This window comes from Antechinus flavipes, chromosome 1 (assembly GCF_016432865.1).
Source record: "Antechinus flavipes isolate AdamAnt ecotype Samford, QLD, Australia chromosome 1, AdamAnt_v2, whole genome shotgun sequence".
NCBI lineage: Eukaryota > Metazoa > Chordata > Mammalia > Dasyuromorphia > Dasyuridae > Antechinus > Antechinus flavipes.
This window is the reverse complement of record NC_067398.1, coordinates 322,645,672-322,669,378: the sequence shown is the minus strand read 5'-3', so window position 1 is coordinate 322,669,378 and position 23,707 is coordinate 322,645,672. Positions and strand designations below refer to the sequence as shown.

Below are 23,707 nucleotides of genomic sequence, written 5' to 3'. Positions count from 1 at the left end.
TATACATAATAATAAGCTATTGTTGAGAGACAATAAATGCATAAATTACTTCATTTCTTATAGTCTCAAATTTTTTTCTTTCACCAATTTTTTGCTGTTTTTGTTTACATTTGTACTTTGTCTTCCATATGAAAGTAAGTTTGAATTATTCAGATTGTTTTATAGGCAGTTTAGTGTCATTCTGTGAATGTAGGGAACAGATTCCTAACTTTCATGCTAACAACCCTCTGTAATGATGTTAGGATAAGACAGTAGTCTCAGAGTGATATAATACCGTAGCTGCAAAGTGCAACCGTCCCAGAGAATTTGCATACCTTTGTTTTTTCCCATTTCTCTAAAGTATAGGTAGGAGTGCCAAGTATGTGGATGTCTGAGGCTGGTTAGAAAAATGTTCTAGAAATTAATTCTTAGCCAATAAATTACTGGGATCATTCTTTAAGTTAACTTTTTTTTGAGTATCCAATACATGCTTAAGCATCATGTACCATCATTCTTAGGTTTGGATTACAAGGTATAACTCATAAGACTGGACATTAATTGAAAGATTCATCGATTGGAGCAGGTGAAAATCTTTAGTGCAGCCCATAGTACTAGCACTGTTCATCATAGCCATGCCCATGTGATAGCTTCCCCCATGCTGAGATAATTCTGTGACCAGCTTTGATATGAAATATACATGACAGCATAGAAGATTATAGCCTATTGCCTAAGTGACTTAAGCATCATTCCCATAGCCTCCTTTTTAAAGAAACAAGGACTAAATAGAAAAACACTCTAATATAACTTCATAACTTCTCCTGTGATAATATTTTGGAAAGATTTGTGGCATATATCTTCCACACTTGGGCAAATGGACACAGTCTTTTCAAGCCAGTCCATGAGTTGCTAACTTTTTCAGCATATTGTATGTGACTTCGACATCATACTAAAAGTGTACTTGGCACAGCACAGCAGTAATGAAATGACTGTTCTTTATAAAAAGACATTTAAGTAAATGAACTTATTTTGTATTGCATTAGCATAAATGCTACATGTATATTTTTCTTTTGCTCCAGGGTGTATATATATATATGGTAATTTAATTATATGTATGTGTTTCATGTTGCTTTTAATTCTTTCCTTTAAATGCCTCTTCAAACTATTCAGGAGTAACAACAATGAAACCTCTAAGTACAGGAAGAAAACAGTTATGTAGTAAAGATTCTTATACTCCAGAGTCATTGCCACCTGGTACTTATGGCTTCTTGCCCTGGCGTACTGCAGAACGTGCCAATAGGACCAGGTAGAGTATTTTTAGCTTCTGTCTTTATAATGGAAAAAAAATACTGATTCTATGAAATGAGCCAGATAACTTACCAGATTACATATCTTTTGAACCCAAGTATAAGATACATTGATATTCATATTTAGACATTTTATTTAGAAACTGGGGAAGGGAGAAAGAGAATTTTTGCCAAAGGGGGAAAAGAGTAAACATTCAGATTTCAATTCTAATAAAAAGATCATTTTATAAAAGTTATTTTTTAAATGGCTCAGTGAGATCATTTTGGTCTTGAAATGAAGTTAATTTTTTTTCATAAAAAAATTAAAATCAGTAGCATAAATTTTTGAAGCACTGGGGACAAAGAGACAAAAAACAAATAGTCTTTGCTCTTAAAGAGCTTACATTCATAATAGATTTCAGTGATACTATATCAAGATCTAGCTACTCATGAAAATACTTTGAGGTACGTGTTTTAGTATATTTTATACTAATGTATATTTTACTTAGAGTAAACCTTGTATTATTAATTATGATGAATTAAAATTTCCTTTAAATATAATATAATTTTAAGAATTGAGTGTTCCTTTGACTTTCCTGAGTATCATATTTTTATACTTGTAAATAAATATTTCATGGAAATTTAATCTTAATTCTCTTCAGGAAGACTTCAAATCAAAGTACAGATATTCTAATTAATTTGTAGGTCAAACTTTAGCAATCTCGGGCATCCAGAATATAACTACAAATCAAATGAAAAAGACTTCTGAGCAGTTAAAAATGCTTTAACAATATTGGCTCATATTCACTTGACTACATGAAAACTTGTCTTGCCTTCTCTCAGGATCTGAACTCTTATTTTATATTTAGTTCTTACAACTTTGTTGGTCTAGAGAAGATGAGAAAGCCATAAATTAAATGGGAACAGAAAAAATAGTGTAATTGTGGCATTATGGATAGTTATGCTGACAGTAATATAAAGTGACAGCTGACAGTGAAGCCACAAAAAAGTCACCTTCTCTTCTGCAGGCCTCACTTTGTTCACTTACATAGTCAAGAGTTGGACTAGATTTATTCTTTTTTATGAATGTGGACTCTTTGAGCAGTCTGGTGAAACCTCTGAATCCTTTCTCACAGTGTTTTTTAATGCATAAAGTATAGTATTTTGGATTACTAAGGAAATAGGTTATATTTAAATATTGTTTTTAAATTCTGAAAAAAACAGATTTATGCATTGCATCCCTGATGTAAAACTCCTAGACTAAATGATTTCTCTGGATTTTTCCAGCTTTAAAGTTTTGACACATCAAGATTTTGTTTTTGTTTTTTTAAGGGAAAGGGGGGGGGGAAGCCAAACCTAAAAAGAAATGTAGCCAAGGGTAATTTAATATAGGTTTTATCTTGTTTTTTATAGTGACAGTCAAGAAAATGTCAAATATCTTCATTATATTCTCTCAGAAAGAGAAGAATGTGTGAAATATTAAACTTTAAAGTATTTAGAGCATTCAAAAATTATTTATTAATTTTTTGCACTTTGAAGGTTAATATTCATTTATCTGGAAAATTCACTTATATAAAATATATACTTCTCCAAAGATGTCAGTTTAATGTTCCATTGTATGTTATTATAAATCCCAACATTTTTATCTTAATATGACTTAAATTAATTCTCTCTTTAGGGGATTTCCATTGATTAAAACCCGAGATTTACCTTGGCCAGTTCAGGTAATAATTTATTACATTTCACTTTTGGGGATTGAGAGGAAATTTCTGTCCCAACTTTTCTGTTCAAGTTGGTTGTCCCTTAGAACCCAGCTTCTTAAACTGTGGTTTGTGACTCTATGTGGGGTCTTGTAACTGAATATGGGACTTGTAAATGTTTGATTTGTATACCTATTTTATATACCTCTATACCTGCGGTCTCATAAAAATTTCTCTAGTGAAAAGGGATTTAAATGGAAAAAGTTTATGAAGTCCTGCCTTGTTAAGTCTTTCAAGTCTTGCCAGTGAGCTATTTTTATTATTTGCATCTTTAATTTTCCTGTGTTGATATTGTATATATTTGATTTATCAAATAGAGGCCATATGCTATTAAGAAGAAAAGAAGGAAGTTAGTGTCTTCTTAATGTGTGCTACCTTGCTCCTCAGTTGATTAGAATAAATTTTAAATAGAGACATTTGACTTAAAGGAAAGTTGTAAGATAGTTGTTTGAACTGTAATAAATAGGAATCTAGGATTTGATGTTATGGACTTCTGTTTTGTAGCTAATTAATTGGAGATTCAAGCAATGTCTATTTCCATGGTTTATTAACTGTCACATAATCTAGATTTGTTTTTTGACACTAAAGTGATTTGCCCTGACATTGATAACTTTGCTGTGTCCATTCCTCCTTGAAAAACTATTTATTGTTTTGAGAGAAAAAATAGCTAATGGTGACATATATTTACATTCTATGTTCCAAAAGTAAAATAATGTGAAAGATGTTCTTTCCATCGCAATCCCTTCTAAGCTTTGATTTGGGATGCTCTTCATTCAAAAAAAAAAAATGTATTGAATGTCCACTGTTTATTCATCAGGAATTTGGTTATCCTTTCTGAAGAGTTTTATGGTATTAACAAATTTGATGAATAGTCTTCTAATGTACTGTGAAGGAGATAGAAAGGGAAAAAGAATTCTAGTTCACTCATAGTATTTCTCCATCCAAGCAATAATCTTTACCTCCTACCCACTACTTTGTGACTTAAATTAATTGTCTTTTAGGAGCTTTCCACTGCTTAAAACCTAAGATATAATTTGGCCAGTACACTTAATTTTTGGACCTTAGGTTTCCCTAAGGATGAGGTTTGTATTAGATTTTCTCTGAAGTCCCTTTCAGCCCTTTATCTATGATTCTAAATCCAACTTCTGCTTATGTGAAATTAAAAGTGTGGTTCAGAATGATGAAATTAGCTAATCACAGTGTATCCATCAAGGAAAACTATATTCATTCAGCTTGGTTTTTTAATAACTATCAATAGTTAGTAATAACTACAATAACTTGTATCTCCAAGATGAAATGAAAGAAAAGTACTTGGCAGATAGATTTGCACATTTACCTATTTGTCATATTATCCAAATATTACAGCCAACTATTAAATGATGAAGATGTAAGATAAGAATATTTTACTAAGAGTTTGGAAATGTTCTGAAATATGCTTTAATATTTGATCATTTTAACCTTGCTTAAACAGTTTCCTGTGATTTTCTTTAAGGAATTGGATTTTCCTGTGAAAGTAACTGTGGAGACCCCATCCTGCTCAGAAACAGAAGAGTCAGAAGGCACTAATTTACAACCTCTTCGTGAAAAAACTAGCCTAACACCATATAGAATAAATGAAATAGAGGTATGAATCCATCATCTTTAAAGTTTGGATAGGTTTATTCTACTTAGTAGATTATATTTTCCAAATTTTCCACCATAATATGCTGTTTCTTCATAAGGACTTCCAGAGTCTATATATATATATTTTTTAATAAAGTTAGGATCATCATGTAAATTTAATTCATTGGATCTTCTCTGAAAAGTAATTTGCTCACCAAGTATCTGATTTTTGTTGGGTTTAATTGTAGGATATCTATTTTTGAAAAGAAAAAAATACCCCTTTATCTCTACCAGAGAGAATCATGAGTTTTCAATTGGTAATCTTGGAAATAAAGAATTAATATCAATCAAGTATAATAAGGCTAAAATTTTAGCCTTGTAGTTCCTATGTTTGTAGGAGCAGTGAATTCTTCATTATATTATTTACAACTAATTTATCATTTGGGGGCAGGTCAAAAACTAGATATACCTAAGTTTTGGACATTTTAATGGGAATTTGTTTTGTGTATAGCTTGGACCTAGATAGCTATTGAAATCCTATATAATTCTCAAATTCTGTAATTTTTGGAGGTGAATGACCAAGGTTTCTTAAAGACTATGCAAGTTGGAATACAAGCTTTGACATAGCTGCTGAAAAGGCTAAAATTTCTAATGACTAGCCTAGCAAAAGATGGGTAGATGGAACATACTACTGGAGGAACTGAATTTATTTTTGTTCTATGCAAAAGCAGAAAACAAAAGAAAGTCACAGTTAAATTGAATCATGGATTACAGATCTCTTTGAGAGGGAAATAAAATTTAGTGTAGTGATTTCATTTGACATTGAAAAACAACAGGATATCATTTTGTGGTCCTTTTAGTTGTCTCATTTAGCAGTGGTCATGATAACTATTTATAGAAAAACCATAATCCAAATAATTAGAGTAAATGTGCCAACGTGTATCACAGAAGCTGAAGAGATAGAGAAATTCTAAGAGAAGTAGATAAGATTTTCCAAATTAAATAAATTTCATACTTAAGTGCTTTTAATGCAAAGATAGGCTTGGGTAAAGAGAGAAGAAAATATGTTCGAAATAAAAGAGCCAGAGACTTGCAAATTGCATAGAAACCTCTTGATTTAGTGCTATATATGTGTGTATAAAAGTACGTGTGTGTGTGTGTATTATATATATGTATTATAAATATATCATGAATTCATAAAGCTTCTGAATTCTAAATATGATAAATACTAGCTAGAGAGTAGAGCTAAGATGTCTGAGTAGAGGGAGTATTCAAGCTGAACTTTCAATATTTCCTTCCAAACAACTTTAAAATAACAAATCAAATTCTGCAGCAGTACAGCCAACAGAAGGTCAGGATGAAACATTTTTTCCAATCCAAGTCAATTTAGGAGATTGGAAGGAAAGTTCTGTGAAACTGGGGTAGGGGATAGTCCAGAGCACATGTGGCAGTAACAGATGTGGTCTTCAAAGATTACGAGAACAGTAGTAGGAACAGTTATGGTAGCTCTCCCTTCCGAGCGATAGTCAACAGTTTGGACAATTGGTCAGAAAGAGATTATCAGGGACCTGTGTATGGGCACTGGATGCAAGATTCTGTAGTGCTTACGATCTTCATTGCCTATTACTTACTTCTGAATTGTAGTTCCAAAACATAGAGGAGGGCTTGTGGTCACAAGCAAGGACCCATTATAGTTTCAGGGCAAGGAGAGAGAGCAGCAGCTTTGATCAGAATTCCAAGGTAGAAAGAAGCATGTGATTGAAAGGGAGTAGGGGATCTACTTGGTAAATGTCAGAATACGCACCAAAAGAGCAGTGACCACACTTCTTCCATCACACCATCTTAGAATTACCAAAAAATTACAGACCCATCCTCCATCCCTACGCCACAACTGAAAACAGTATTGTGAAGAAGTCTGAAACGTGGGACAGTACACTGCTACTTCTCTTTCCCCAACTCCAGGTGAACAGAGCCCAATTCTTAACAAAATTGAAAGTCAAGAAATAATCTGGGAAAATGAACAAACAACATCAGAAGAACCTCACAATAAAAAGCTTCTATAGTGACAAGCTTAATTCACAAACTCAGAAGAAGACAGTTATGAGACAACATCTATCTACAAGTCAAATGGCCACAAACTCAACAACTAAAAGAGAAAAAAATTATGATAAAACACCAAATAACAAAAAATGTTGAAAAAATTAAATTGGTTATATTTTGACAGAAAATTACTCTTTAAGGCAGAAGTTGTATCTGAATCACCTTTCTTTACTGACTGGTTAGAGAAAAAGATAAAAATTAGTATAAAGTTAAAAGAAAGAATAGGAGTGGGGAAAAATACAGAATCCAATTAAAACAACTTGAACAAATGATTGAAGATGAAGATTAGAAAATAAAATTGCTTTAATTATAAAGTCCAAAGAACCTAAAAACCACTTTTATCAACAAACATTTGACCTGCTTGCCAAATAGAAAGATTTGACTGCCAAACAAAAAATTTTAGAATATAAAATAGTTTGCTGGTGAAGAAGGACAGTGGAGAATTCAAGAGTAATTTTGCTTAATAAAACGGAGAAAGAGTGGAAGAGAAAAAAAAGTTTGTTAAATCTTTAGTAAATGACCTGGATAGTAAATGACATCCTATTATAAGATGTTAAGGTAAAACTGAGTTAGAGAAAGAAAAACAGGTTAGCCTAGGAAAAGATTCAAAAAGGTTTTTATATTCTCCTCACCATGTGGAACTATTTTTGGACTCTTAATGTGCAATGGAAATTTTATTCAAAAAATGTAGATTAAATGTTATAGCAGAGAGTTTGCTACTTGAGGGAATGGTACCAAAGGTTTAGGAGGAAAAAACTCCAATCATCTTAACCAAGAAAGGAAACAAAAGAATGCTCATAAATACTAAAGCATATTCCCATGTTATTAGTTATATAAAATTTGTAAGAGACTCATCTATTCATACAATGAGGCTCTCTCTTTGATGAGCTTATTCATAAGGGAACGGGCTAGTTTTTGCAAGAGGCATTTCACAGAAGACTATATTATCTCGCACATGAGTGAAGAATGTAAAGAATCCAAGATCCTGATGTGCATTTTTTGTTAAGTACAAAAAAGCAATTCAGTAAAGCAAAACACCATCCAGCCCAAATCACTTAACCTAACTGTACCTCTTATTTGTTTTCTTATTTGTAAAATGTGGAAGTTTGTCAGGGTGACCTTTGAGACTCCTGTGAATCTGTGCTCTTGATGGCTTCTCTAAAATGTCTCACCTGAATTTGTCAAGGGAGATCATTTAAAGGTTATTTAAAAGCTGTAACAGAGATAACCTTGTTTGGTAAGATTCTGATTTTTAATATCAATCAGAAGCAAGATATGGTGGAGTTAAAGGGAACTTCTAGAAGGTGAAGTGTTCAGATGCTAGTATTTGTTGATAATGTTTTGCTAGATGATCCATAATCCCTCTAGGATTTGGCCCAGTAAAGAAAGAAAACCTATTCTTAAAATCATGCTGTGCAATTGAATGATTAGCTTGTAGATCTCCTTTGATCTGTGTTGTCAGTGTCTTTTACAACTAGTACAAATAGGCAAATTGAGCCCACAATTAAATAAAATTGTGGTAAATAAAAGAAGTGATAGGATAAATAAAATGAAGTGCTATGTTACACAGTGGGATCATGAACTCAGGAATTCATTATCTCTAAAATTTATACAGAATGAAAATCTAAATGAATTGAAGTTTATTTTAGTGTCTAATAAATGTTATATTCCTAACCTGACAAGATGTAATTTTTGCTGGAAAAGTACTTTAGTCCTAAGGTTTTTTGAGTTATAACTTGAAAACCAGTCGCTAAACCACTGTGGGTTTTTGTTTTGATGACAAATTAATAAGTTGTTTGTATTAGAAGTAATATTTAAGTGCAAAAATGAAAGTTGAAAACATCATTTTAACCTTCTTGTGTAAGTTTAAGCGCTTTCTATAATTGGGAGTAAAATCTGCATGATTTTTCCTTGACTATTTTCCAAATTTGTTTCAGTAGTGGCTAAAGAATCCAATTGAATTCTACATGCCCATAAATAATACGTGACATATAGAAATTTAAATTTAACCAGTAGATAACAGAAGCCATTATATATTTTTTTTAATTTTACAAAAAGAATTCACTTTAAAAACTTACAAGGCTGACAGTTAAGTATTTCATAGATGAATAACTTGAATAGATAGGGTAAAAAAAAAAGAAGCTAAAATAGTAAGAGGTATAACTAATAATTGACAATAAAAATGTTATACAAGATATCTGAAATTATAATGGCAGATATTTGATTTCTAAAATAGGGATTTACATTTTAGGAACTATTGCATGTTCAGGTGTACTGGAAATAGTCTGTATAAAAATTGTGTGTGTGTGTGTGTGTGTGTGTGTGTGTGTGTGTGTGTGTGTCTCCTGCATTTATTCAGTATTGTCCCTGTTATTAAAATATAACTAAGCACTTTTATGATAAATAAGACAGACTTTTTGTTGTTGACAACAAGTTAACAATCTGAACTTATTCTAAGAGAAAGTAATTAATTATATCATAATCTTAAATATTTGTGAAGTTGATTTAAGGAATTGTAGAAAATATTATTATTTTTATTTTCTTAATAAATTTAGTCTCAAAGTTTACATCAGAAATTGAGTTCCAATCTTTTCTATAAGAAAAAAGTTTTCATAAAGCCAAAAATTCTTTAGTTCCCTCTTTTAAATAAAATCAGTCATTTCTTTAAGATTTCAAGGCCATGTAAATTTTATTTCTTGATTAGAATCTAACAAAGCTCAAGAAGTGAAATAAATTTCTGAAATGTTAGGCAAAAGTGTAAAAATTTAAAGACAGCACTGATTGGTCCCCGCCCCATCCCCCTTCAAAAATAGAGCTAAATTTCAGAATTGTTTTCCCAGCTTTGTTGTTAAATTTAATCCTTCAATTGCTACATTGGATTGAAACAATGCATTTTTCTTTTTTTTAATAGTGAATGAGTATTCCTTGTTAGAAAATATGTGTTCCCAGTTAAAATGATGTAATTAAAGGAAATTGTGGCCAAATTGTAATCAGTGTCCTTGAGATTATTTACATTTTCTGAAATAAAGTTAATATAGGACAATCAAAATCATTCTGAAATGTATTTATGAAGTACTTTTCAGAGCAATAAAATTGTTAAACAAAAGCTAAAATAGTTTTCAGAATACTTTAACAATATTTTACTTTTCAAAGCAATAAAATTATTAAACAAAAGCTAAAATAGTTTTCAGAATGCTTTAACAATATTTTATTCATATATATATATATACATATATATATGTAAACATAGATACTTTCTTCAAACTATCCACATAATGTAGTATGTGCTAAATATCCAGATTTTGGCATTATATAGAAAAACAGATGAAAAATTAACTGGGTTTTTGTACTTCTTGTCAGGATGTTGTTTATAACCATGTAGACCTGCTCTTTGTCATGAATAATATCAGATAAAATTTTACAATCCATGTGAAATTGAGTAATAAAAAACTGTACTTAATAGTATATAATAGTCTTCTAAGTTAGAGGTAGTTCTTTCTTTTCAAGGATCAGAATTGAACAGTATTTGTTGTTGTACATTGTTAGTTAGGGTCTGTTGGTGCATATGTTTTGTTAATATCAGCAAGTTCAATAATTTTTGTGGCTTGTAACAACAATTGGTACTTTTATCCTCTCTGCTCCCTTACATCTATCTGCCTTCCCAACCAAGTATCTCATTAATCTCAAAGGTGAAATGGTGTTTTAAAAATAATCTGTGCAGATTTATCATTCTGACTTAAAAAATATTACAAAGCACATATATTACTGATCACAATCACAGATTCTCAGAGATCTTGAAGGCTTCTAGCACAAGCTGTACCTGAACAAAAATCCTATTTATCAAATTGCCAACCAGGGGTCATCTTGAAATCTAGGGTAACCAAAATCTGGAGCTGCTCATTTTATTTGTGAAAAGCTCTAAATGATTATGAAGTTGTAGTGTAGTTGTTGTTGTTTAAACATCAAGCCTAAATTTGCTTCTTTGCAATTTGTTCCTATTACTTTTAGTTCTCTCCTCTATGGTCAAGCAGAATAAATTCAAACCCTTTTTCACATAGTGGCCTTTAAAATAGGTAACATGAAATATAAAGAAAAGAATCCAGATGGTAGTCTCACATGTATTCTAAACTTGGGGAGAGTGTATTTTAGTGAGTTAAAAGAGAAAAATAGGATTCTGTGATTTAAGATCCTACAGAGAAAAACAGCTCAGAAAGGATGAAGTGTGCTCTTCATGAAATTCTGACAACAAAGATCCAATTTGAACTGAAAGTAGAAATTAGCTATAGTCTCTTCTATGACTTAGCCAAAATGATCTTTTTGTTCCTCACTCACTCATGACTCTCCTTTTTCCTTCAGTCTCCCTATGTTGACTATTCCTGTGCTTAAAATGTTCTGCCTTCTTAATTCAATTTCAGTCTCTTAAATCCATTTTGTATCTTTTATAAGGTGTTCTAGCCAACTTGGGTGATTAGTCTATCAGTTGGTAAATATTTATTGAATGTGGTAAGAACCAGGAATACAAAAAAGGAAAAGTCCTGATCTCAGGGAGCTAACAATCTAATGGCGAAAGACAACATACAAAAGGAAGCTGAAAGGCAAGGGAAGGTATCTGATGCAGGGGCACTTGAAGAGTATAGCCCAGTAGAAAATAAAGAGATGGCAACCTAGGTACCTGCTTAAATGGAGATTCTGAAGGAGCCATATAATCAAAGGGAGGATCCAGGGGATAGGGCTTCTGAGGAAGTATGAGTTCCTAGGGAAAGTAGTCTTATAGGATGATAAGGTTCATGGAGTGTGTTGTCAAAAGTCTAGAGAAGAGTGATTGGGACATTTGGTCAACAGACTGTTCTCACTTATTCCTTGGTGTCACTGTTCCCTATGCCTGAAATGAACAAGGTTCAGCTCTGCAAAGATAAATAAATGAAAAAGCGTTTATTTAGCTCAACTCGGCAAGTTCTGTTCTGTGTTCTGGGAATATGCTTAAAAAAAGGGGAGGGGGAATGACAAACCTCATCCATGAACTCTGGCAGATTTTTTGATGATAAGGGTAGAGTGTGACAGGTAGGAAAGGAACAAATGATGAGGCAATATGACAAGTGTTTTGAAAGAAAACTTTTAGTGAGACAAGACTGGCCCTTTTCCTGAAGGATAGTAGTCCCATGGATAAAATCACTCAGGAGGAAGGCCCAGGATAGAAAGGAGGATGAAAATACTGTGGAAGAGATTGTGAAAGAGTCGGTACACACTCTGATTCTAAGATTTCTCACAGTACAATATAGTATGTTACAAAATTCTGTGTCAAGGGGAAGAATATACAGGGTTGATTGGACAAGTTACTTCAGTAGAGTGAGACGTGAACATAGAATTTGAACAATAGAGTGGGGAATAGATAGTAGGTAATGGGAGTATTTCAGGGAGTTAAAATTTTACATATATATTCTGAACTAAAATACTCCCCAATTGTATATACACAATGGTATGCAAAATTATGGAAGTATATAAATGTCCACTTCATACCACTTTTTTTTTATTTTAATAATATATGATATTCTTTCTATTCTTTAAAAATTCCTATTTGTGCTGCCTTCTAAATTTCCTTTTTTTTTTTTTTTTTAATTGTCATAGTTACACCTTTAAAACTGTTACAATGCCCTCTGGTATCAGTATTGCTTACCTTCTCTTTCTTTTAACCATCCCCACTCAATTAACAAGGAGTGAGAAAAAAGAGGGGAAAAATATAAAAAATAATCAGTCAAACAAAAAGAAGCTTCAAAGTAATTGAAATGTCTCAAAAGTGTTTCCTCACCTTGTATTCATTACTTCTTTGCCAAGAAAGGAGTAACTTGCCTTATTATAGCTCCCCCCCCCCTTTTTGAGGGAGAAGGGAAAGGATTTGGGGTTAAGTGACTTGTCCATAGTTAAGTATCTTAGACTAGATTTTAACTCAGGTCCTCCTGACTCCAGGACCAATGCTCTATCTACTTCACCTTTTAGCTGCTCCTTGTCAATTTTTTTTTAAATCAATATTCTTAAACTTTAAAAAAAATTTTTTTTACTTAAAAATTTTTTTTTCAAATTACCCTCCAGATTCTATTTATTTCACTATTATTTGATATCACCCAGAATTCTTTGCAATTTTCTCTTTCATCATTTTTTACAGCATAGAAAAAATATATCACATTCATGTAACACAATCTGATCAGCTATTCCCGTTATTTTAAAAGGCCATCCAAGACCATATCTTAGATGCTAACTCCCTCCATTATATACTGATTGGACTGAAGCAGAACAAAAGGTCTAAATGGATTAGAGAGGTCATAGGGTCATAGATGAAGAGCTAGAAGGAACCTCAGAGGTCATCCAGTCCAACCTTTGCATTTTGCAAATGAGGAAATTGAGGCCCAGTGAAGTTAAATAACTTCTCTAAGATCGTACTAGTAGTGAGTCAGAAGTAGAATTTGAATTTGTATCTTTTAACTCTAAATCTTGAGGTTTATGTTGTACCTCTTCCCCCCATCACCTTGGTTTAAGAAAACTCATTTTATATGGTAAAGTACTAGTCATACTTTTTGCATTTCCAGAGAGAGTTACATTTCCTCCTCAACCCCAAACAGACTAGATGGAATCAAGGGTTTGGGGAGAGAGGAAAAATCAGTTGCCATGAAGTTTCATACATATCCCATTAGGGAATTTAAAAATAACTAACCAGTCTTGAATATTAAAGTATCTGAATAAAAAATTAGACAAGAATTTTGAAAATTATTGAAAAATACAATTGAATTTGCCCCACCAGAATAGCACTATCTCATCATTCCTAAATGATTTATAATACTATAAACAGCCCAGAATTCTCTCTTCTTCCCTCTACCTCCTGTCCTATCATTCTGATGTCTTCTGCCACTATGTCCTCTTTCAACCTCCCTCTCATTTGATAAAGTGACCTGCCAAGGCTAAAAACTCCCCTACTTGTTCAAGTGATCCCATTTCATCCAGAAGATTACTCCCTCTGCCATTCTTAGGTTTTCATTTATTTTCAAGCTCCCTCTTCCTACTGGCTCATTTTCTGTTGCCTACAAACATGTCCATGTGTCTTCTATTAGTGTGGAGAAGCCCACTTTGATCCTTCTATCTTGCTAGCTGTGGTCCTAATATTTGTCCTGACTTTTTCCTCCTCTTTCCCTCCAATTGCTTTCTTCGCCCCTTACAGTTTAGCCCCTGACTTTATCGTGTTTCCAGAATTAGCAGTGATTTCTTTAGTTGACAAATCAGTGACTTTTCTTGGTTCTCTCCTTGACCTCTGCAACCTTGGACCTTTGATCACTTTTTCCTCCTTAATATTCCTTTTTATCAAGTTTTTAGGACTTACTTTCTCTTCTGTCAGATCATTCTTCCCTATTTTCTTTACTGGATCCTCCCTTAGAACATGTCCTCTAACCATAGGTGTCCCTTGGAATTTTGTCTTGAGACCTTTTCTCTCCTTTGTACTATTTCATTTGGTGATCTCATAAGCTCCCATGGATTTAATTACCATCTCTATGCTAATGATTCTCAAATCTTACTTATATTACCCCAAATGCTCTGCTGACCTCCAATTTTGTATCTCCGATTGCCTTTCATGTGTCTCATACTGGGTGTCCAGTAGACATTTTAGATATATCCAAAAATCCAAAATAGTTCATATTTTTCTCCCCTCCTACCTTCCCCCTCTCCCCTCCCCATATGCATGTCTTCCCTGTAGAGGGAAACATTATTCTTCCTAAATCCTAAAGCTTACAATCTAGAAATCATCCCAAGATAGTATTATGTTATTTCTTCTGTACCTTCTATATTTTTTCATATATTTCTGTACACCATATTGGTGCTTAATGTGTAAAGAAGGCCAAATTAAGTACAGAAGTAACAAGCTTTTTACCTTAATAGATTAATTAATAGACTATGTACATGAATTCAACATTAATGTTAACATTGAGCAACCAGTTTTCAAATGCACTAACTTCATTCTGAAGTCTAATTATCTCAGCTCAAACACAAATCACAAAAAAAAAATTATTTTTAATTCTACCTCAGTTACTTGTTTGTCCTCACAAATTCTCACTCTTTCCATACCCAATCTATTGCCAAGGCCTATGGATTTTGCTTTTGCAGAATTTTGATGTTGCTTTTTCTCTTCTGATATGGACACTACTTATGTGCAGGCTCTCCTCACCTCATACCTGGATTATTGCAGTAGTTTGCTGATGGGTCTGCCTGCTTCAAGTCCCTTCCCACTCAGCCAATAAAGGGATAGTCCTAAAATGTAGGTATGGTCATGTCACACACACACACACACACACACTCATTAAAATTTCAGTGACCTTTGTTACTTCCAAGAGCTAACACAGAATCTTCTATTTGGCATTCAGAACTTTTTATTATTGAACTCCTTTCTACCTTTCCATTCTTCTTGCATCTTACTCCCTGACACATACTTTTCCATTCAGTGACATAACTTTTTGTTTTCCCCAAAATCCTCCATCTCTTGATTTTAGGTATCACCCCTTACTATCCAGCAGTCTTGGAATGCTTTTCTTCCTCTGCTCCTACAACTGACCTCTCTGAATCTATTTATTTCCATGTTTTTTTCTCCCATTATGTTGAAAACTCTTTGAGGGCAGGTTCTATCTTTTGCCTTCTTTTTGTATCCCCAGTGTTTAGCTTAGAGCCTAGAAAATATAGATGCTTTATAAATATTTATTGATTGACTTGATTATTAGATTCCATTGCCATTGGAATCTCAAATATTTACTTGATGAATGAAGATAACATATATCAAAGTAGAACTAAATTATATTTTTTCTTAAATTTCATGATGAGTTTTACCTGAAAAAATCTTATTTTAGCAGGGGACTTAGGGAATAAGTGCTTTTTTAAAATGCCTGCTATGTGAGCACACTTTATGATTATTATTTCATTTACTCCTCACAACCTGGGAGATTGGTGCTATTACTATCCCTATTTTAGAGTTGAGAAACTGAGGCAAAGAGGTTTACATAGTAGTAAGTACCTGAGGTGAGATTTGAACTCAGGTCTTCCTGACACCAAGCCCAGCACTCTGAATACTGTGATGCTGCCAGCTGCCTCATTCATGTGGATTTTTATGCCTTTTTGCTATATTAATATACTGTACTGAGTATTATTCAGTTTTCCATGAGATGGATATTGCTTTCCAAAGACAAAATGAAATGAAACTTCATCCTATTTTATTTAGTATCACTTGGAAGTGACTTAATTATTATGATAATGATACCAGATCTGTCACCACTTTTACTTTAAAGAAACCTTTCACTTTAAAATTCAGTTTTTAGAACTGATTGAAACCTTAAAGTTAATCTGTCAAATCCTCTCATAAATTTATACATGAAAAAGTTGAGGTACAGAGAATCTGTGACTCAGAATTTCCTTGTAGCCCTTTCTTAAGTGTAATAATTTTGCTGGTTTTCTACAGGAGAAGTTGGAAGAGTGCCTAGAGCAGTTAAAAACAGAAAGGATAATGAGAGTCAAGGCCGACAAACGAGTAACTGAGGTAAAATTAAAAATAATTTGTGTTTTTGTTATTCGTGTTTGAGCTGAAATAATTAGACTTCAGAATGAAGTTGTTAGTACATTTGAAAATTAGTTGCTCTCTGTTAATATTAATGTTGAATTCATGTATATAGTCCATTAATTAGTTTATAGGGTAAAAAACTTTGTTACTTCTGTGCTTTATTTGGCGGTTTTTATTCATTAAGCACCAATATGGTGTACAAAAATATGTGAAGAAACATAGAGGGTACAGAAGAAACAATTTAATACTATCCTGGGGTGCTTTTAATTCATGTAGGAAGATGTAAGGTCATTTAGAATATTAAAGCAAATATAATATAGTAAAGAGGAGATGGTATTTATGGCCACAGGAAATGTAAAACAATAGAGTGACTCAGGTGCCTCGGGGTTAAGAAAGGCTTTTTGGAGGTGAAACCTGACCTTGTGGGAAATCTTTGAGAGGTATCCGTTTAGTAGAAGCAGTTTAGCTACAGAAGCAAAGTAGAAAGGGTAACATGAGCCATGGCAGAGAAGAAAAAAAGGACACAGCAACCTGATGAGAGAACATGGGGGAGGAAGAAGTGGTGTGGTGTATCAGTGGCAGGTTTGATGGGATGATGGAGAATCTTGAACACAAGGTCAAAAAGTTAGCATTGAATTCAATAAGCAACAGAGAGAAACTTCAGAAATTAATCCTGTTAGTTTGAACTTTTGTATATTTTTCTGGAGTCAGTTTTCTAATTTAATTTCCTAATTGACAGAATGTTTTAACCATTTTCTAACAAAAAAAAGTAAACATTTTCTGGAAATCTAGTACAAATTGAACCAATTATTACCTAGCCAGTTTTCTGAAACTACCTAAATTACAGAACAGTTTCTAATATCTGTTGGTAGAAGTGATTTTACTGGAAGCTCCTATACTACTTTGAGAGAGATATGTTCTCATATTTAATAAGTAAAAAATGAATCTTAGTTTTCCTGCTCTTACCCCATGATTATGGGAAATGAATCTGTTTTCACATTGGACTTGATGAAATATAACCACGAGTTTCTTATTCCTTTATTCATTTAAATTTTGCTTTTTATTAACAGTGAGTAAAAATTATATTCTTTTCTAGCTGGAACTTGAAAATTCCCAGTTGCGAAATATAAATTTCTCTTTATCTGAGGCTCTTCATGCACAGTCCCTGGCAACCATGATTTTGGAAGATGATGGTGTTTTGGGCAGTATTGAGACATCTTTCCAAAAGTTCCATGCATTTTTGGATCTCCTTAAAGATGCTGGGTAGGTTAAATGCTGTTTCTTCCCTTTTCTTAACTTTAGTTTTCAAAATTTAGCTTAGGCAACTTTATTACCTAAGCAAAGTTCAATATCCAATTAATTGTAATTATAATTAACTTTTTTCCACTGATATGTGTAAAACTCTATGAAATTGAAAGTCATATGGGATTACAGTAAAAAACATGAATGCACAATAATGAATTTATATTTCTAAAGGGTTAGAAAGTACATTTATGCAAGAATAATCCCATGAGAGTAGTTGCTAACAGGTATGAGATCAAAGAATATCAAGTAAAGTTGATAGCTATTCAACAGTAATTTATTAGGAGACTCTTCTTAAAATTTGGACAGCAATCCAAGAGAGTACGAGAAGATTATTGTGAATTAGATAGAAAAAGGATTGCATTTTGAGGCGAAATATGAGACTTCATTTTAGTCTGTTTCTTTGCTCTGATCTTAGATATATTTATATGCATCTATAATAATCATTTGTTGTTTTTCCTACTAATCTCTATTCTAGACTTGGGCAGCTAGCCACAGTAGCTGGTATAAGTCAGTCGGATTTTGATCTCCTAGATCAGTCCCAGATGAACACTACAATTAATGCTATACTTATGGAAGAAAAGAAAGGAATTGAAGAAAGACAAGAATCTGGTCAGAATACCCCAGGACAAATACAGAGCATCCAAGTAAGTGAAGGTTGGCTAAGATCCAGGCACACCATCTTTTCTGTTTCATTTTGGTGTTATCTACCTGAATATGATAAAGAATTTCTTAATTTCATCATGAAGATCCATTCAGTAACTGTAGGTTCATGATTTAATGTTGCAAGTGCTACCTTAGTGTTTAGTTTGTTAGTACATTATAAGCAATGAAGTATTATTAAAATTATATTATTATCCATTATTCATTTCTTCATGTTATTTTTAATAGGTAGACTGGAAAGGTAGGTGGTACAGTGGATAGAGTGCTGGATTAGGAGTGAGGAACTCTTCTTCCTGAGTTCAAATCTGGCCATAGACACTTACTAGCTATGTAATCCTGGGTAAGTCACTTAACCCTGTTTGCTTCAGTTTACTCAGCTGTAAAATGGGCAGGAGAAGGAAGTGGCAAATCACTCCAATATCTTTGCTGAGAACACCCTGAAAAATGACTAAATGACAATAATAACATTATTATTATTTGACTGTAAATTAATATGTTATAATTAGCTAATATGTCTAGTCAGCTAATCAAGTCAGCAAACATTTTTAGGTGCCTATTATGTAACAAACACCGTGCTTAGATCTTGGAATGTAAAGAAAGGCAAAAAAAACCAGCTTGTTCTTAAGGAGTTTGCAGTGTAGTGAAGGAGACAATATATAAGTAACTATATACAAGCAAGATTCAGAATAAATGGGAGATATCTGAGGGAAAGCACTAATGTTAATGTAAAAAGGACTGGGAAATTTTTCTTCCATAAGATTGGAGTTTAGTTGAGACTTGAATGAAGTCAGTGAAGCCAGGAAGAAGGTAGACATGAGTAGGGAGAGAATTCCTGGAGCAGGGGATACCCAGTGAAAACAATGAAGTTTTCATGAAAATGAAGTCTTTACGTGAGGAATAATAAGGAAGTCAAGGTCAGTGAGTCTCATGGAAGGGCAGAATTAGGAGAACGGAGGTGTCGTTAAAGATGAGAAGAATAGGACTTTAAAAGTCAAACAGGATTTTATATTTGATCCTAGTGGCCATAGGGAGCTACTGAAGTTGGTTAGTGCTTTATATTCATGAACTGCTTTTATTGTTTCCTACAATGTAAAAAATAGAGTACAATTATTATTTTTCTCATTTTATGGGTAAAACAAGGTTCAAACAAAGGGGTCATTTGTTTTGAAACAGAAAAACGAAGTAGGTTACAACTTGCCTAAAGTTACATGTTCTTCAATCATTTCAGTCATTTTTTACTCTTGGTGACTCCTTTTGTGGTTTTCTTGGCAAAGATAATGGAATGGTTTGCCATTTTTTTCTCCAACTCATTTATAGATGAGGAAACTGAGGCAAATAGGATTAAGTGACTTGCCCAGGGTCACACAGCTAGTAGATGTTAGAGGCCATATTTGAACTCAGTAAGATGAGTCTTTGTGACTTCAGGTCCAGCATTCTTATCTACTGTGCCAACTAGTTGCCCCTCTAAAGTTACATAGCAACTAGTAAAACCTGAACTAGAATTCAGATAACTTAACACATCTAGGTTAGTGTTCTTTTTGCTGTATTGCTAGTTTAAGAACAGGTTGTTTTTGTTTTTCATAATTAAAGCTTTTTATTTACAGAGCATATATATGGGTAATTTTTCAACATTGAAACTTGCAAAACCTTTTCTTCAAATTTTCCCCTTCTTCCCCCCACCCCCTCCCCTAGCTAGCAGGTAGTCCAGTACATGTTAAATATGTTAAAATACATGTTAAATCCCATATATGTATACATATATTTATGCAGTTATCTTGCTGCACAAGAAAAATCAGACCAAGAAGGAAGAAAAAAAAAACTGAGAAAACAAATTGCAAGCAAAAAATAACAGAAAGAGTAAGAATGCTATATTGTATTCCACACTCAGTTCCCCCAGTTTTTCTCTGTGTGTAGATGGCTCTCTTCATTACTCTCTCTGAAATCATCCTGCTGGTCAATTAACAATAACATTCCATAACATTCATAGACCATAACTTATTCAGCCATTCTCCAATTGATGGGTATTCACTCAAATTCCAGTTTCTTGCCTGTAGAGTTAACTCAGTGGAATTGATGAGATGATGGTTCTCTAGTTCACATATATACTTAGTACTTAGAATGTGGTGATGTGGTGGTTCTCTAATTCACTCATAATCAGTATACTGTAATGATGTAATTACAATAAGGTATATAAGGGCTAAGAAGGACTAGAAGATACATTCTATCTTTGACCAGCCTCGTGGTGGCTCTCATGCCTCCTGAACTCCTGCACAAAGATCAAGGCTGGTCCCGAGGTCCTCTAAAAAGCTAGCCCAAACACTACATTATGGAACTCCACTTTGGTCACCAAAATGTAATGTTCGAGGTAGCTTTCTATCATAGTCAAATCCAGTCTCAGTCTGACCCAGTCTCATCCAGCAGTCTGACAGAATTGCCAGTCTCAACTTGTCTCCCTCTGAGTCTGACTTTGTCCCCAGTTTAAATACCCTATTACAATTACATCATTACAGTATACTGAGTATGTGTGAACTAGAGAACCATTACATCACCAAGCTAAGTACTAAATATATGTATACAAGAGAACCATTATCTCATCAATTTCATTGAGTTAACACCTTGTTTCAAGTATACTTCTCCAGAGTTCCAGCTCTCTACACTTGCCACTACAAAAAGGGCTGCTACAAACATTTTCGCACATGTGGTTCCCTTTCCCTCCTTTAAGATCTCTTTGGGGTATAATCCCAGTAGAAACACTGCTGGATCAAAGGGTGGTCACAGTTTGATAACTTTTTGAGCATAGTTCCAAATTGCTTTTCAGAATGGTTGGATTCGTTCACAACTCCACCAACAATGTATCAGTGTCCTAGTTTTCTCACATCCCCTCCAACATTTGTCATCATCTTTTCCTGTCATCTTAGCCAATCTGACAGGTGTGTAGTGGTATCTCAGATTTGTCTTAATTTGCATTTCTCTGATAAGTACTGATTTGGAGCACTTTTTCATGTGGCTACAAATAGTTTCAATTTTTTCATCTGAAAATTGTCTGTTCATTTCCTTTGACCATTTATCAATTGGAGAATGGCTTGAACTGTTATAAATTTGAGTCAATTCTCTATATATCCTAGAAATGAGGCCTTTATCAGAATGTAAAAATGTTTTCCCACTTTATTGCTTAAGAAGAGTTTTATTGTGAGAAATGCTAACTAATTCAGTTCTTTATAATAAAGAGAAAAAACAGAAATGGGCTAAATAGTGGTAATAGTTTAGCTTGATTTAAATGGAAGATAATAAGCAGCGAATTAATTTGCCAATAGATTCTGTATCTACAGTTTTTAAAGATAGAATATACATGAACTAGGATGATTGAGACTTTCACAAGCTTTGAATTATTAACTAGACCACTTGATCTCTTTAAGATTCTTTCCAGATGATTTATTAGCAAATAGAAAATAGGGGGAAAATAGATTAACAAAATAAGAAAGTGAAATTTTAAGATAAATCCTGAGAACTTTTTTACAATTTGCCATACACTGGTATAAACAAACTATTTTGCAGGAAGGCAAAAAGATAAGAAATCAGAATAAAAACATCTTAATACAGAAGGGATGCAATTTTTTTTTAAAATGAGCCCTCTCTGACTTATGTTCAATATGTCAAAAATGGCCATCTACATGGATTTGACCTGTAGGGATTTCTTTTCCCTGGCATCCTGCTTCTCTTCCCTCCCTGTTGTAGGCCTCTTCTTGAAGTATACCCTGTTTATTAATTTGGAACTTGTATATAAGTTTTCATCTGCTCTTCACATCCTTGAGACTTTGGTAGGCTATAGGAAATGGCCTTAGACACAGCTGAGCAATTGTTGAAGTTTCTCAGGAGCAAGATGACTGTAGGAGAAATGACCCCCCAGAACTATTTGAATTGGATTTTAAGGGGTCTTTTATGTTTATTAATAAAGTGACAGTAACCAGTAGAAATTTTCAATTTAATTAAATGATTTTGACTAATTTTAATTATACTTTTCAATTTCAGAAAGTTAGTGGCGATGTTAGAACTTCTTTGCCTCTTGACACCTTCCAGTTTCCAGTTTCTACTCAGGAGACCAAAGAAGTTCAGATAATCAAGGGCGTTGATCATCAACAGGTTCCTCCTAAAGAATTTGTCCCTACACCATCATTATCATTTTTAGCAAATATGATTGTTGAAACTCAAGATCAAAGAAAAGAAGAAGAGTCTTCCAGAAGTAGAAGTTCCTCAGAGAAAAGTGCCAGAATGAGTGAATATACCTCAAAATACTCTTCAAAGAAACAGTCTGAAAGTTCTCATTCCTTCTCTGAGAGCACAAGTAGTCAGAAAAGCAAAGGACATAGGGAGCATAATCCTTTGGCTCATGAAAAATTAAAATATCCAACTTCGAAAAAATACAGTCTATCTAGGAAAGAAATGGGAGATGTGACAGTAATTTCCAAGACAGAGAAAAGTAAACACAGAACATCAGAACATTCTAAGAGTGAATCAATAGCATCTGATCTTGAAATTCCAGAAAGTATCCATTCTCTATCAAGTGCATGACTCAGATCTAGATGTTTGAAATTATGTCTTGCCTTAAAAATTTCAATAAACTTGGAAGCATGGGCCTGGAAACCATTTGAGAAACTTTACTATATAATGATGAAATGTGTGGTGTATGTATTCTCAGAGTATAAAAGTTTGATTAGGGTCTTATTACAGATACGTCTTTAAAGGATCTTGGATTTTCCTCAGTTTTCATTAATCTTTTATATATATATATATATATATTTCCCACTTAACATGTAAAAGTGTTTTTAAAATTTTGAATTCCAAAATCTCTCCCCTACCCTTCCCTGAGAAGGCAAGCAATTTGATACAGGTTATACCTTTGCAGTCATGCAAAACATTTCCATTATTAGTCATGTTGTAAAAGAAAACACAGACACCCCCACGTACCACCTCCCTCCAAAAAAATAAAGTTTAAAAAAATATGCTTTGATTCGGATTCGGACTCCATCAGTTATTTCTCTGAAAGTGGATAGCATTTTTCATCATGAGTCTTTCAGAAATTTTCTTATATCAATTGTATTCTGAGTAATTAAGTCATTGACATATGATCATCATATGGTATTGTTATTACTACCTACAGTGCTTTCCTGGCTTTGTTCACTTCACTTAACATCAGTTTATGTAAGTTTCCAGGTTTTTCTGAAAGCATACCATTCATCATTTCTTACAGCAAAATGGTATTTCATCACAGTCATATATTACAACTTGTTTACCTATTTCCCAGTTGTTGAACATCCCCTCAATTTCCATCTCTTTTTTTTCTACTTCACTTATTTATTTTATTTTTTTATGAAACTTTATTTTCAAAACACATGCATAGATAGTCTTCAACATTCACCTTTGCAAAACCTTCTGTT

At 33.2% G+C, this 23,707-nt stretch overlaps 1 protein-coding gene across 2 annotated transcripts in view; it reads left to right on the top strand.

Annotated features, from left to right (window-relative positions):
* CEP78 (centrosomal protein 78) overlaps positions 1-23,286 on the top strand; it is a 39,906-nt gene extending 16,620 nt beyond the window's left edge. For both annotated transcript variants that reach the window (XM_051966601.1, XM_051966609.1), the window contains 7 exons: positions 1,147-1,282; positions 2,941-2,986; positions 4,515-4,646; positions 16,209-16,286; positions 17,404-17,570; positions 18,088-18,256; positions 22,302-23,286. In XM_051966601.1, the coding sequence (XP_051822561.1) occupies positions 1,147-1,282; positions 2,941-2,986; positions 4,515-4,646; positions 16,209-16,286; positions 17,404-17,570; positions 18,088-18,256; positions 22,302-22,841 (1,268 nt within the window). In that variant the 3' untranslated portion in view covers positions 22,842-23,286. The remainder of the gene's footprint in view (positions 1-1,146; positions 1,283-2,940; positions 2,987-4,514; positions 4,647-16,208; positions 16,287-17,403; positions 17,571-18,087; positions 18,257-22,301) is intronic.
* The last annotated feature ends 421 nt before the right edge of the window (positions 23,287-23,707 follow it).